This window comes from Bombus pascuorum, chromosome 4 (genome assembly GCF_905332965.1).
Source record: "Bombus pascuorum chromosome 4, iyBomPasc1.1, whole genome shotgun sequence".
In the NCBI taxonomy this organism is placed as follows: Eukaryota; Metazoa; Arthropoda; class Insecta; order Hymenoptera; family Apidae; genus Bombus; species Bombus pascuorum.
Window position 1 is genome coordinate 2,835,676 of NC_083491.1, and position 16,016 is coordinate 2,851,691.

Genomic DNA, 16,016 nt, shown 5'->3' on the forward strand with positions numbered 1-16,016 from the left:
ACGACAAAGTTGTACCTATCGCGCTCTAACAAGAAAATAGTCTATCGCAAGACCCGAGCTTGTACTTCATTCTAAATAGCAACTGTTCTAGACGTTCCACTTTCTCTGGTCCATCTTCGAAACGTACTCGCGTAGTCGCGTGACAACGAGTCACTATCCGTACTCCCGATTCGTAGTAGTAGAACTAAAATAGTTAAGACTTTAATCAGCACGCATCCCTTTTCCGACCTCGATCACGAACAGTCGTGCATGTACATAAGGATGAAATCGAGTCCCTATTTTACGTCGTTTAACTCTCAATTGGTATGATTGGGATATAGGTGACCAATAATAGCTTGGATCGAGTGGTTTGATTATAAAGCACTTTATCTTAATTTCTATTCTATATTTTACATGACATTTATTGCGTAAAATACGAAATATAAACGAACTCTCTGTGGATAAACTGCGTTGTTGATCGATGAGCTCTTCTCTCTAAATTTTTATTTTCATCCAACAAGATCTCGGACGTTTCGGTTAACAAACGAATGTTATACCGTAGTAGAGATATCGACGAATATTCCGGAATTTTTTCGGATTTGTTCATGGTTCGATATTACGAAACAATTAGGTTTGAATACAATAAATAAAAATTTAATTTCGTTAAGGAAAAGTGACCTAACTGAAAGATCCAAACTATTATCGGGCTCGTTCAAGAATCAACGGTATCGATCGAGAGTTAGCATAACGCTTTTCTAACGACAATCGAGCGGAAAAGGTGAACCGACGAAGCCGAGTCTTCGAGACTTTTTAGTGGAAAATTTTAAAGACGGACCTTACGACACACGATCGAATTTTTATAAGCTTTTTACTTTTGCACCACACTGGCGATTCTGTCCGTACCACTTCCACGCGTTTTACCTCCATTAAAGGTAAGAAGCGACGAATCGAGAAGGAAAAAGTCGAGGAGAGTAAAAACCATCGCAATCGATCGATATTTAAAGACACTGCTACTATTTTCGCAGTTAGGGACAGCGATTCCGAGAGATAGGGAGATATTTTTCGCGAATAGAAAAAAAAATAGCAGTGGCAATATAAGTAGCAATGTAACGATAATATCTCTCGTTTCTACGATGTATGTATAGTCAAGGATATAGTCGAAACACGTACGTGTTCTCGCGCGGTTCTTATCCCTCTGAGATCGCCCTTTGTACAAACCTTTATTTCTCCCGTGTATCCATACGCTTGAAGTACTCGCTTGTAGGAATGTAACCATAGGACATCCTCTTCAGAAGTATATATACTATAAATATGTATAATCTATATACCTTACTGACCTGCCCAGGAAAGAATCGACCATTAGTTTCTCACCTTCCACGGAGAAAAACGTTCCTTGGCGTGGATCGTCCGCGTTATTCTTGTAAAATTTTTCTTTTCCTTTACTTCCTTTTCCCATCGTATCGAACGATAGCCGAATTCCACGATACTCGGGAAAAGGCCGTTATTCGATTTTCCGAATGAGATCGGGTAATTATTCTCGCGTGGTATTCGCGCCAGAATCGAGTTCCATGCGGAAGACTCGTAGGCGATCGTCCTACGCGATTCTCTTCCCCGACTGTATCGCTCTCTATCAAGACTTCCTGTGTTTGATTCGATCACGTGGCGAAATTTTAGCGAAAGAATACGACGAACAGGTGTATAGAAAGTAGAGACTGTGTGTTAAGACGAGAACGAAACGCGAAGAAAACGACGTGAGTACGATGAGAACGGTGGGACGAGGAAGAGGAGGGACGGGTGCAAACGTACAGTCGGTCGTAGCGTGGAAAGATAATAGTCGTGCAATGCCGTCGATCAGAGATCGTACAGTCGTCTGTGAAATGAGTGCTTAACCCCTTCCGGTATGGCCATGTACTATAGTCGTACACTTAAGCCTGCGAGCCAAGTATAGTCGCGGATGTGCTTTCGACGAATGTTGACTGTAATCAGAGGTCTCGCGAGACTTCTCGTTGACTACAGTTCGCTCTTCTAGGTCTATACGTCGGCTAAGATTACCTTCTACGCTGCCGTCGTTTATAGTCACCATGATGGTCGCTTGTTTCGGCTGACTATAATCTTATCGTATCAAGTACAGAACGCGTACCGGCTACGGTGACTTGCACGTGCGACTCGAGTCCTTAAGTCGATTATAGTCGCTGATCCGTTATCGACACGGTGAGTGCAACCGTTCACTCTTACGATTATAGTACGGAATTAAAGTCTTTCATCTAAGTTAACTCGTCGACTATAGTCGACGGTCCCTGCGTACTTATATACTTTTTAACTGTAAGCCGATTATAGTCGGCCGCCATTATACGCTTACTTAAGCTGCAAGTTGAGTATAGTCAGCGGTGAAGCGCATATTTAGGACCTTGTTGACTATAGTCATACTCCCGTGCTTCGAATCTCGAGAATTGTCGCGCGCGACGATTATAGTCAGCAAGCCTGTACGCTTTTATATTCGCTTGCCGACTATAGTCGGCCAACCATCGTGAGCACTAACCAACCATTCGTCGATACTATAATAGAACTATAACGACTCGGCGAGCTGTAGAAATCTCGTTTTTACTATACATACTCTGTAAAGTAAGCAACAAGAGAAAAGAAACGTCCATAACGCACTATTAATCATCGACAGCACCGTTCATGCCAGCGACGAACCGTAAAACGCCATACCGAGAGGGTTATTCGTTACTTACGATTATAATAGGAAAAAATTGTGTTAATATATATATATATATATATCATATATATATATATATAGATAATTTGTGAAATGAAGGAAGAAGAGAATCCGCGAATGTACCAAATGTGGTTAGCGTGAGCGATTCGAGGAAACGAGGAGAAGAAAACGAAGCGGAAGAGAAAGGGAGTAGCGTAGTTATTAAAAAAATTAAGACAACTTGCCGATCCGTGAAAGATCATGGCGGGCGAGGAGAAGAGAAGAAAAATGAGAAAAAAAAAAAAGAAAAAAAACGAACGTGTGGCTGTGTGCGAGCAAAACGGAGTGCCTGATGCGTGTGAGCAAAAAGAATACTCGTTCGATGGAGAAATAGAGTGGGGGTTTTGAGGGGGGAACGAAACCCAAGCATGTACATACATATACATGTATGTAATGTATAAAATAACAGAGCGCATATATATGAATATGCATATGTATGTATAGGTAATTAAACAGAACGCGGCGACGCTATATGCGATATTAAAGAACAACAAAAGGAAAAAATGATAAAAAAAAAACCTGACAGAAAGAAAAATGAAAAAAAAACACTAGCGAACTCTTATTACGATATTGCTATTATTCACGAAGAATTGTCACTGACTTAACTTCGAGTTACAAAAAAAGATGACGAAGAAAATGGAAAAAAAGATATGATAACGATGTTCTCTATGAATCTTGAACGACTCTATACCGACGAATCACGATGATTAAGTAACATCGTTCGCTTCGCTACCGTTCACTTGTCGGATGTTTTCAGTTTTACACGGTTCACACACGAGAATAGTCGATAATCGGTAATCGTAGAAATAAATCAGTGGATGTGTTTTAAGCGAGGATCGAACGCCTCCGTTCCTACGGAGACTCTATGATACTATGATTATTATTATTGTAGATTTTGTGGTTTATTTAACAATAAAACGATAACACGGTTAACAGACACTGCGGTTTCATTCGCGACGGGGTTTCGCACGATGGACGGTGGAGTAAGTATGAAGCGAATTAAGCTCGAATCGATCTCGATGAAATATTTATTTTACGAAATATTTGTTCACGCACACGACAAATTTGTATGCGTAAGCAGACTCATACATATAAGACTTTACAAAGGCAATTCGTCATCTTTGAAAGACCTTTTATTCTTAGCGAGAGAATGTCGTTTAATCGACCCGAGCGCTCGGTCGACGAACAAAATTTCGACTTCCAACTTCGACTTTTCTCCAACTTTCGATTTTAACGTAAATTTCAATGTCAAATTTGCTTTGCGTACCTCTATGCTTTAGCCTTCGACTCTTGAACCTGATACTCGTGTTTGATCTGATTTGAGCACGGAGAGAGAATTCGTCGATGAATAGCGCGATAGTTCAGTCGTTAACGCCTTCTGAACGAAAAACGTAACAGCCTTCGGTAATATTAATACAAAATTCCAGTAATATCGATCAGCCCAGAAGAACCTTCCTTATCATCGCGCCACTGACTACTTCGTCTCCGTCTCGTGATTCTATGCACTTCCTGCTACAAAGGTACTGCAGCAGAGGTAGACGATACTTGCCACAGAAATCGACGAACTTGACGTGTTCCACTCTGTTGTTGAAGAACACACCTGGAAACAAATGATATTTTTATAGGTTGGAGACACTTGAAAAAGGAACGAGTCTCTGTATTATAAAAATCCTTGTTCGTCGGCATAAAAGATATTTTTTAGCGTTTTGCAAAAAGAGCGCATGAGATGTCTTGATTATACATTAATATATAAGGTGTTCTAAACTATTTAATCTGATCCCTGCGAATATTTCTGAAACTATTCATTAAACCGGAAAATGTTTCGAATAACAGTTACATGGTTCGATGTTACTAATTGTTTTGTAGGTAAAAACCATATTAAGATCAATTTTTCTTTAGTGGAATCATATATTTTGCAATAGATCGGTCGATCCATTTTGACATACCCTATAAAAAACATTAGTTTAGCAGCTATTTTTATTTTTATTTTGTAAAACCTGTCGTATGAAACACAGTGATCCTGAAGGAAAAAGATCACGAGTCCTGATATTCGTTGCTTTAGAACGACTGACCTTTGTCCTAACACAATCTTTTATATAGGCAAAAGTAACTAAGATATTGACACGCTGTATAAATAAATTTAATCACCAGCGAACGTACCAAGATAAAAAACGCAACGACTACGTTATCTGTACAATTGAAAGAATTTTGAACGCAATAATATCGATTGCTAATGTTAAAAGCATTAACAGACTACAACGGAACAAGTGAAAATTGCTAGCAAGCAACGCTTCGCGACGTCTTATCGCCAGGCCGATGTACTTGTTTCATGAATTGCAAACGTGAAAACAATCTCGTGGGGAAAGGCGCGATAGAACGGTATATCTATGATACTGTAAGGGATTGTAACAGAAGGAAAATCGATGTCGATGGTGGTAGAGCCGATATAACTTTGAACTTTGAATCAAGCCTAGTCACTGACCTTTACACTTCGAATTGACGCAACGATGACCGCTGTTTAGATACTCCACCAGGTTTCTTGGTATACTCTCCCCGTCATACTGGATGTTGTTAGTCATGATAACTCTGGCAGCCAACTCCAGCAGAGACGGAGGATTGTGTGTCATGTCCGACACGAATCTCACTACCAACGGATTGTCTCTCAAAGATAACTGAACAAACGAATAATTTAGCGAATAAAATTCATGTAAACTAATGTTTAAGCGATGGATATCAGGAAGCATCTTTGTCGATGTTTAACCCATCTTCTGTACTCAGTTTTTTTCCGAAACGTGGTACATATATTGACAGATTTAGAATATATATGTAGTAAAAGTAAAAACTAGAATGTAATTGTAAACGAGCTAGACTAATTTATACTTTTTATGTAATTTTATACCACCTCCGTCAGACATTTTAACGTGATGATCTCGGTAGGCAGTGTCCTCAGTCTGTTTTTGTGAAGCAGCAGTGATTTCAAGTTGGTCAACTTTGCTATGGAACTAGGTAGGCTTTCCAGCATGTTATCGCACAATACCAACGCCTGGAGAGACATCAGTTCGCCTAAGGTAGACGGTACTTCCGTCAGTCCGTTGCCTCCCATCGACAACACTTGCAATCTTGAAACAAAATTATTAATCTTTCTATATAATTCCCATACTAACACAAAATATTAACCTAGATAAGTATGTCTCTCATATTTCTGAGAAAACGATCTAATTTTGTGATTTCTTAACATTGTCCATACCGTTTAATATCCTTTTGAGAGAATGGCCCTTCTTTTGGAAAGTCAACTAACGGTAATCAAAAATTTGATCGATACGTTCAATTTAGAGGTCAAATAAAGGGAAGAATTATTTCGAAAATATCACGAAAAGATTCGGGTGTGTCTAATTTTCCTATATTTTTACCATATTTTTGAAATCTGTCCAAAGTTGGAATACTTTCATTAGGCACTGTGCTTTAAAATCGAAATATTTAATTAGACGTACGCGGTGGCTGAAATATGAGAAATAAACGAACCCAAAAATACCTTTGCAGCTTCCAAACGTCTTTACTGATCTCGGTGATTTGATTGCCACCCAAATACAGGTACTTAAGATCCGTCAAGTCAAAAACCTGCTCCGGAAAATCTGTTAACCTGTTGCCGCTGAGATTCAGTTCTCTGAGCCTCGACAGATTTTGAAAATTCTTCGGTAAGGAATCGTTCGTCAAGTTATTGTGTTTGGCTACCAAGCAGGTCAGAGGACAATCCTCGAAAAAGTCGGGCAACCGATGAAGGCCACAGTTCGATACGTCCAACGAGTTCAAGTTCGTGAACCTGACTATCGTCTGTGGAATACTGGTCAGCCGATTCTGATGAAGTAATAACGTGTCCACATGTTCCGGATTCTTGGCATTGATGAAGTGATCGTCCAGTAATTGAGGGTCGAGCATCAAATAGGACAGATCCAGTGTCTTGCTGCCGGAATCCGAGTCGCTCGAGTCCGACGTGTAGTTCTCCATAAACGAAGTTTCACGAGTTTCCGTTCAGCTGTGTAGAAAACCTTGAGAAACGGAAGAGAAAGGATGAAACAATTTTTTAGAGAAAATTGTTCATTCACTCAAAAAAAAAAAAAAAAATTGCAATATAATTATAGCTGGATTAATTTCTTTATATCTCGAAGGTTGCTTATCATTGCTCTATTTGCGTCTATTCTTTTTCCTTTTTGAGAAAAATATTAATTCTTTAACTTCTTGTATCGTCGTTTGCAAACAACTTTCAAAGAAATAGATGAGTTGCGGAATTTCTTTATCGAACAATCGCCGTTTTTTATTTTATCCTATTTATAAAGATACAACGTGTTTATGATAATTACGACGACTTTTCATATATATACACGGATATGTACATTATATATGCAAATCATTTCATACGCGAAATAAATTGCCTATCTTGCTGCGCGTGTCAATCTAAGCGTAACTACTCTCGATAAAAATTGAGAAAACTTAAGAAGGCAAATATAAACAGTGTTTTATATTCCCTTGGTTACGTACTTCGAACCAATAGAAAACATTCAAATGATAAACCGCTAATTTATATTTCACTCTGACCACGAGTGATTAACGGGTTTCCAATGGTAAACAGATATTTTTAGATGAGATATCGATGTTAATGTTTCGTTAACTACTTGATCGACCAATAGCGTTTCGTAATTTCGATGATGCGTTACTTGAAGAACGGTGACGAGAGAAGCGAATGCATTTATCGGTAATTAGCTCGATTCTTTGAGAGATAAATGTCGCTTTTTTCGAGACGGTGACTCGTTGTTTCTTTTACGAAAGCGTTAGAAATCTTTCAAGAGGAAAGTTCCCAGAGCGACTTTGTATTTTCAACGAAGAATACAATATACAGAATACGATACCACGTAAAATAAAAATATTGCGAAGCAAACGTTTTGTCTTCTGTATATAATGCACTTGCTTACCTTGAGCGATCAATAAATTTTCCAACTCGATTTTCTCGAAAACTGTTGCATGTAGAATCCGTATAATATCTCTTTTATCTTACTTTCAAAGTTATTTACTTTTCTTCCGACAAATCTCTGTACAGAATCCTTTTGTTTCGTTGTACTATTCGTCCTGACAAGCTCTAACGTCATAATATATTCAATATTACACTATCTGCTTGTACAAGTATACGTAATATCAGGCGATAACACGTTTGAAATTAACGCTAACTCTATTACTTTACTACTAATACATAATCGAATTCTATCGAAGACGAGCAGAAAACATACCGAAGGGGGTCATATCGTGAACCGTGTGAATCTGTCTTTATCTGTTGCAACCTTCATGATTTCGAAGACCGTGACGAGAGGTCGTGGAACGTTGCGATATTTTACTTCTATAATACAATGATGACAATTAAGAACAATAATTCCGTTAACTTCTGGCACGTCATCGGATGTTAGAAAATATAAAACATTAAGTAAAATTGTCTTAACGCACTTTTCTTATTTTCATCTTTGTTCGAAAAATTATTATTCGAAGAATCATAATTTATTATAAATGCTCCAGGCAAAGGCTATCGATTGTTTTGCGCGAAACAAAGTACTATCGTTAAAGTACCTATGTAAGAAACGAATTGAGAATCAAAGCTCGGTGCCATTGATTTCAAAAATCTCGCTCGTCTGTTCTTAATCTAAAACGCCTCAACGTCCACTTTGAAAATCTTCCAGTGTCAATGAAACGACGATGGTAATTTTCTTATCAGATAATTAAAATTGAAATAAATTTAATCGAGAGATTTTTCGTACTTTTAAAAGAGAAAATGGACCTGTCAGTGATCTTCGGGTATAAACGAGTTCGTATCTCGGAGTATCTTAGTCCTAAGGACTTCACGTGACTTCCGCCATTTTCGCCAAGCCATCGCATAGTTGTAGGATTAAAATTAATTAAACGCGAAGTCAAATGGTTCGCATTGCCGTGAACGTTTCGAGTATTCCTATCCCACGAAATAACCCTGTCTCGATAATATTGTCTTACCTCGGTGCAATTTCGTCTTTCGTCGAACGTCAGAAAGTTTTGCCCCTTCTACGTTGTTGCAAGATTGTCTCGGTCGTTCACTGTTGCGAGTTCCGTGCCACGCTCGGCCGCGGTTTACAGAGAAACTGGGTTTACGATCGGTTTAAGATGTGTGAGCGCCAGGCACGAGACTAAACTATATCTGGTTTTATCAGTCCTCTTTATAAGTTGTTGCAGAAGCACTTGACATCACCGACCGCGTGTTTATTCGCATGGTAGATGTCGTGGTAACAAGTGAACGACACATTTCAAGAAAATTTGAATTTTGTATTAATTATTAACTGTTTTAAGGATCAAGCAATGTTTATCATAATGTTATAAATATATAGCGGTGTAAGTAAGTCCATTTTCATTTTTCATAAAACAAGGGATTTTACGTTTATTATTATAAAAAATTATAACAAATTAACATATTACAAATTATCCATTATATTTTGTTTAATTGTGAAAACATATTTCGATCGAAAGCAAAGTAAGAATTTAATTACATACAAGAAGAAAGGGATAATACTTTTAAGAGTCGAAATGCGTGATTGGAGATTCAGATTTCCAAAACATTATTGATACTGTAGTATTGCTTCTTTTCAAGAACATATTTTTGCCAAAAAAACTCTTTATATCTATGTTTATTGTCAGAAGGTCGATAGATAGATAGATTTAATTTATTTATTAAAATTTATTCGGTATTGAAAAAATTATTTAAATGAAAATAATCATAATGGAAAATTAATCAATTTTTTATCGTTAATTTTACACTTATTACATTTAAATTAAATTATTCTCAATTATACAATACTGGTAAGAATATGGTCATCGTATTACACATTCTAGAATGTTTGAAACAATGTTTCTAAACATATAGTAATTTTTATTACTACATTATTTCAAAGGTTGAAGTAAAATTTGGAAAACGTAAATATAATTGTGCTTGCTGGAGGAACTGACGATTATTGGGTATTAAACATGATTGACACGAAAGCAAACGATTGCAGGAATCCTTTAATTAAAAATCGGAAGGCGACAGCTTTAATTAATATTGCTATCGGCTTATTGTTGAAAGCTATATAAATATATGTATACGAGTACATATATTCATCAATACAAGAAATCGTATAGCATCAAGTTTATAAGTAAGCGAGATTTTGGTGTAAAGAATGGATAAATATAAGTTTAAATTAAATTATGATTAGATTAGATCTAAAATATGCAAAGGATAGAAGCATATTGTCACCCTGTAAAAAACTAAATGCACAGGAGACGCCGGTATCATGATGATAACTTTGCCGACTGTTTGTGAATTTTTATGGTGGCGTTTCTGTGGCCAGATGGAATTGGTCCGATGGAGTCAATAATAGAAACGAAGACGTTTCACTTTTATATAACGAATGTAAATAGTTCTACGAACAAATTTCATTACTTTCTGACTAATATAAATCTGATTTTCCTAACAATTATCACTTATAGTGTATAGTACTGATTTGATTTATTCTATAGGTTTATACATAAAGCCAATATACAGTTATAATTTACAACTTATTAGTAGCGTCTAAGTAAATTTAAGATATGTATAAACTTTATACACGTATAACTTTTAAAGTAATGATCTTCATACCTTAAACCTAACATTTTTGGATTTTATTTATGAAAAGTAAAAATCATATAATATAAAAAAAGGGTCAGAAATTCGATATTTATAAAAGACAAAGTTCAGGGAAAATATATAATTCATATTCATTCATTCATAATAAAAATAATAATATAAAATTAAGACGAAATATTTGCTTTGCTTGAATGTAACTTGTAACAGCTTATAAATTGCATGTGATTACAATTTCAGCGCTGTGATTACATTAGGTTAGTGATCTTCGTATTGTAAAACTGGATTTTACTTATTAAAAACTATGAGAAGAAAATAGGTTAAAAATTTGACGCATTCCAAAATAAGTTTAACCTCAATATTTTTTTGAAGAATGTTAAAATATATCGTGCCTTTGCTGTTATATTCTGTTCAACCGTGATTGCTTTTTGAGGTTAGAAAAAGACAACAAACTCCATACATTAAAGTGAAAAATATATCAAAACATTTTGTAATTTTAGCAAAATTGAAATTAATTTAAATGATATAAAAATGTTTTCATATGTTCGTCAAACATCAGTGCAATTGTACAATTGCATACAGTATACAATTATTAGAAATGCATCTACTATTACTACTAACAAAAAGTTTAACAACTATTGGCAACATGTACTGAATAATTGTGAAAATGCATTAACACAATCTAGTACTATATCAAAAGAAACATGGGAATGTGTAAGAAAACGTATACAAATACAATGCAATTCATCCAATTATGATTTTATTATTCTAGACATGTTTCAACATATGAATTATCCAGATGCTGGAATATCTTATTATAAATTTTTAGTAGATAATAATTATAAACCTCCAGTCTCGGTTACTATTAAATATTTGGAGTTGTATAAGATAAAAGAAGATCCAATATTAGAATCAGATAAAGAATATATTTTAAGTTTGTACAATGATATTAGTAATCAGTATACTTCATTTAATGCAGAGCTCAGTACTGTTTTTATTGGCTGCTTATGTAAAATTGGCAAGTGGGAAGAAGCTATTAAAATTATAGAAAAATACGAAAAAGATGATATACTTTTGCTTCGACAGGGATATACTAGCTTAATTTCATATTTTTTTAATCATGAAAAAGAAAATTTGGGATATGAATATCTAGAGCGTAGCCTACAAAAAGGCAAAGGGCCTTTTGGCACTGCATATAATTCATATTTATATTATTGTTTAAAAGAAAAAGACACATTTAATACAAAAGTTGAGAAGTTATTTCTACTATGGAATGCATATGGTGTTAAACCTAGTGAAGTCACTGCATTTATGTATATGAATGCATGTATCGAACATGGTTGGTCTGTCAGTAAAACTGTAGTGTCAAGGTATAAGATATACGATTATTAATAATAATAGTGATTAGTTTTATTTTTTCATATCATTATTGTTTATTTTCTTTCGCATAGATCAAGGTGTCAAAAGTGTAAGAAAACCATTTCACAACAAAGATTATCTGACAAGGACTACGAGCGTTTATTGGAAGCTACAAAGGAACGTTTGATCTTCAATAAGATGTATTATGTAACTCATCCGCAAGAGATACAATCGTATATAAATTTTATTGATAAAAATAAACCATATGACCTTATCGTAGACGGATTAAATATTATGTATATTGCGAAAAACGATATCACACAGAAAAAATTACGTGAAGTAAGTAACTTTAAAACTATCATAGTAGCATAATAATTAATATTAATAAATACTAATAAATATTTTAAAGATTACTATCTTTTTATCAATTGAACATGCACGATCGATAAGTAACTGATATTTTGCAGTTCATACAGATTATTAAATCTTATAAAGAGCAGAATAAAAAAGTATTAGTCATTGGAAGAAGACATATGAAGAAGTTTGTAGCCAAAACAGGTCTGCAAGATGCAGATTGTTTCTTTGTTGAAGATGAGTATGTATTATAGCTATCTATAATATATTGTTATTTATTCCTTAAACCATAGATTATATTTATATTGTTCCGTTTTTTAGCTCAAAAGATGATTTATTTCTATTATATGCGGCATTTGCGAGTGGAGAAAATGCTAGAATTATTTCTAGGGACTTGCTGCGTCAACATGTATTTGCTTTGCACGACATTGAGTTAAATGTTCTCTTTAAAAAATGGCAGTTATCGCATCAATTTTTTGTTGATCAGTGGAAGGGTTACATTCAGTTAAATGCACTGAAACCTATTGATGCGATCGTTCAAAAGCAAAATAATACTTGGCATATACCGTATGTCACCAATGAGGAAAGTAGAAAGAGGCATACATGTAACTATAGCTGGTTGTGCTTCGAAATACGCTAATAAAATTATATGTGCATATTTCTGTAAAAATTGTTGAGATTATATTTATTTCGTAAAAATAATAGATGACTTCTTTTTTAGTACATTCACATTTACATAAATATGAAAATGTGCATATATTAAACAGGCGGAGTTATGCTTGATACTGCGTAAAATGTCATAATATATATGTATAATGCATTACGTATTTTCTTTTAAATTTATTTTATAAATATATATATTATGCGAATTTTTTACTTTTCTTATCTAATTCATTAACAGGATTACACAGTCGATAACAAAATGTTTCTGTTGTACGAAAATGTACTACCAGATGGCGCATAATGCGTCACTAGATGTACAATAAAATTCGTGTCATACATTCCAGTTTGTGCTTTTCAATGCAACAGGTGTTACGGTCCGTCGAGTTTTCGTGTGAACTTTTTATTATACGTTGTTGTACGTTTGAATAAGTGTGTACGTATTCTTTGATGTCTTCTCGTCAAAGTGACACACGCTTATTTTCGCTATTACATCCCTTGATCCAAAACGCACATCTTCAAGAAACGATCTTTAGTGCTTGAAGTATATACATATATACGATATTTATATATAGAAAAACAGTCATACTCGTTTCGAGGCAAGTATTTGTTTATTAACCATACATGAGACAAAGCACGTTAGTTTACGCATCATCATTTCGATATTACTGTTTGGTGACAACAGAACGCTAAGTATTTAGGTTATTTGTGATTTAATTGTGATTGTTAACACGTGCGTGAAGCGAATGCGATTTATTTGTAGTTGTCCGTTAACGAGATCGCTTGTTGTTCATTACGCAAAATGCGTGTTCCGTATTATACACTATAAAATACACGCACTAGTTATATTATTGCACCAACCTACTGACGAACATAATTATTGCTACTCATTTATTTTTGTTTCACAGCATCGATTGCAAAATTCTTTGTTTGGTTTGTTGTCATTACTGTATGCATCGCGATGCTGTCCGTTTGGTTACTTTATATTTTCTTTGTTATAATCATTAATTTGTATGTATACATAATATTCTATATATGGTCTTTCGTATCGAATGATGAACGAGGTAATTGTATTTGAAACGAATGTAAGGAAGTGATTTTTACAACAGATTTCGCGAAACGGTGACAGTGATAATCGATAATAGTATCCTCGGTCGTATCGTAAGAGACATCGCAAGAGAGTACCTATCTATCTTTTCCCGATGCTCGTTTCGCTGCGCCGCCATAGAATATGAAGAATCAGTCGTCTGACAGTTAAGTTTTCAAAGCGTGATCTTTTTATGGCATACGTGACACATCGGTGATACATATCATTGATACTTGGAACTTAAAATGTTTATATTCGTTTTACGTTACGCGTATTATTTTTCTTTGCATTATACAAATATGTTTCCATATCGAAAAGAAGAATATTCTCGATAATTTTGAATTACAATGAAATATTGAAAAACAGTCACGTGACTGTGATGTCGCGGTAGTCGTTCGTTTCGAAAAGGAAGTTAGGTAGCACGGTTTAAACGCATTTGCGTACAAATGAGCACGTAAATGAGTGGATTATTTAAACGAGTCAATCAATGTGGTGCATTCATCTCGAAAAAGAGGCGATCCAGCGGGAAACGAATCAGGTTTGTTACAAGTTTCCTGAACGTGTTTGTTACTTTCATTTTTTTGTCTCGATCTAAACTTGAAATGACAATTTGCTAACGACTTCTAAAGGCACGTGTTGTTCACGATTTGCTATTTGAGATACTTTCTATTAAGAGCAATTCATCTTTAAGGATTTATTTAGAAATATACATTTATTCGTTGCGTAGATTAACGTATACACGGTGTATACGTAATAACATGGCATGATATTGAATTACCACTTCAATCACGACATTTTTAATTCGATATTAAATTCTCAATTTTTGGTAATCGATGATTACGTAATGGATTCTTAGATAGGAAAAAGGGAGAGAAAAATCGGTCGACCTTGAAACCTCGATAGCGCCTCTACCTAATAGAAAATCACGAAATAGACATCGATGTAATTAACAATGTCGATAATCTCCGGTTCTAACATCGTAAAAGTGAATGGACTGGTGTTCGTATTCCGCGGAAACCCGTTTCTGCGCGTGGGTGGCGCAAAAATATTAGAACCTACGCGAGTTTCACGCATTTGGCGCGTTTCAACTTCAACGATCCAACGTCCCTTGGCTTTCGCGTTCTGTGTAGGAAAACGTAGGCACGCTGCGCACCACTGTAAGCTCGATTTCAATAATTTGATACATGTCTCGAGTTAACTCTTCCGATATTACCAGTACATTTAAACCTTTATACAAGGTGTTAAAAAAGTAAACCAATGTTTTGATATTCATACGGACGAATGAAGGTACTTTAATATCTGCCACTTTTATTACAAGCATATCCATGTACTTAAACCTTCGAAACATTTTAAATTTTCATCCTTGGAAATCGACTAGAATATTTAGTCGTAAAATATCATGTTTAAACGTAAAGCTTCAAAAACCATCGCGAAAAGTGCTAATAGCGAATTGGGTGGTCTAGGGGGTGCTGTGGGGTGCCTCTTCGAACGCAACTATGGGAGTATTTCCACGAAGAACGACTCGATATTTCGAAACGGTGACTAAAACCTTGGCTATACGACCACTTGCTTTTATTATCGTGTTTCATCGTTTCACGATACGTCGCCATTACGCGTTCCGCCCTCTACTCACGTTTGCCCTGTTCCGTTAACGCGGATCTCGAAACCGTATCAGCAAAAATGTCAGGATTCTATTGTTTTTAAATATTTGCTTGATCGATATTCGGGTTATACGTCCAAATTTACCATCAAAGAACGTTTCTCTACTGTTTTATCTCTTTATAACCGGAATAACATACTCTGTTAAGAACATATATGGTTATATACAACATCGAGAAATAAAAATTAATATGGATAGCATCGAGAAACGGGGTGAATAGAAAAAATTGGAAATAACTTTGATGTACGAGCGTTGAGACACAGAGGGTTGTTTCCTCGTATTCTCTCGAGTTTCTCGATTATAGGCGAACGTGTGTGTCGTATTTATGCATATTGGTGGGAGAAAAAGAAATGGGATTAGTAGATATCGCATTGCGGATTAGTAGATATCGCGAGGGTATATTACGCCTAAGGATTAAAGTATACCTGTAATTGTAATAAGAAATAGTGGAGTTTTCACTTGCGATAGGATATCACTTTCGCTGCTACTAAAATAC

The 16,016-nt window shown here is 35.3% G+C and overlaps 2 protein-coding genes across 3 annotated transcripts; one reads left to right on the forward strand and one right to left on the reverse strand.

Moving 5' to 3' along the window:
• Positions 1-3,747: 3,747 nt before the first annotated feature.
• LOC132906543 (leucine-rich repeat-containing protein 58) lies at positions 3,748-8,930 on the reverse strand. 2 transcript variants are annotated; one of them, XM_060958828.1, is made up of 5 exons: positions 8,765-8,930; positions 6,270-6,783; positions 5,640-5,856; positions 5,220-5,409; positions 3,748-4,337 (listed from the first exon to the last, which is right to left on the reverse strand). In XM_060958828.1, the coding sequence occupies exons 2-5, from the start codon at positions 6,740-6,742 to the stop codon at positions 4,174-4,176; spliced, it is 1,044 nt and encodes a 347-aa protein (XP_060814811.1). In that variant the 5' UTR covers positions 6,743-6,783; positions 8,765-8,930; the 3' UTR covers positions 3,748-4,173. The 2 variants fall into 2 exon arrangements, with proteins under 2 accessions (XP_060814811.1, XP_060814812.1); XM_060958829.1 differs by lacking the exon at positions 8,765-8,930 and adding an exon at positions 7,705-7,858.
• A 1,431-nt stretch (positions 8,931-10,361) lies between these two features.
• Positions 10,362-13,119, forward strand: LOC132906532 (mitochondrial ribonuclease P catalytic subunit). The gene is made up of 4 exons (XM_060958809.1): positions 10,362-11,770; positions 11,852-12,098; positions 12,227-12,354; positions 12,435-13,119. The coding sequence occupies exons 1-4, from the start codon at positions 10,932-10,934 to the stop codon at positions 12,751-12,753; spliced, it is 1,533 nt and encodes a 510-aa protein (XP_060814792.1). The 5' UTR covers positions 10,362-10,931; the 3' UTR covers positions 12,754-13,119.
• Positions 13,120-16,016: the final 2,897 nt, after the last annotated feature.

Excerpts from the sequence above, each read along its gene's own strand:
- LOC132906543 (XM_060958828.1), bottom strand. The coding sequence starts at position 6,742 with ATGGAGAACTACACGTCGGACTCGAGCGACTCGGATTCCGGCAGCAAG. Across the intron at positions 5,857-6,269 it reads GACGTTTGGAAGCTGCAAAG|ATTGCAAGTGTTGTCGATGG; the intron begins GTATTTTTGGGT and ends TTTTGTTTCAAG. Across the intron at positions 5,410-5,639 it reads CGTTAAAATGTCTGACGGAG|TTATCTTTGAGAGACAATCC; the intron begins GTGGTATAAAAT and ends TCGTTTGTTCAG.
- LOC132906532 (XM_060958809.1), top strand. The coding sequence starts at position 10,932 with ATGTTTTCATATGTTCGTCAAACATCAGTGCAATTGTACAATTGCATA. Across the intron at positions 12,099-12,226 it reads CACAGAAAAAATTACGTGAA|TTCATACAGATTATTAAATC; the intron begins GTAAGTAACTTT and ends GATATTTTGCAG. Across the intron at positions 12,355-12,434 it reads TGTTTCTTTGTTGAAGATGA|CTCAAAAGATGATTTATTTC; the intron begins GTATGTATTATA and ends TCCGTTTTTTAG.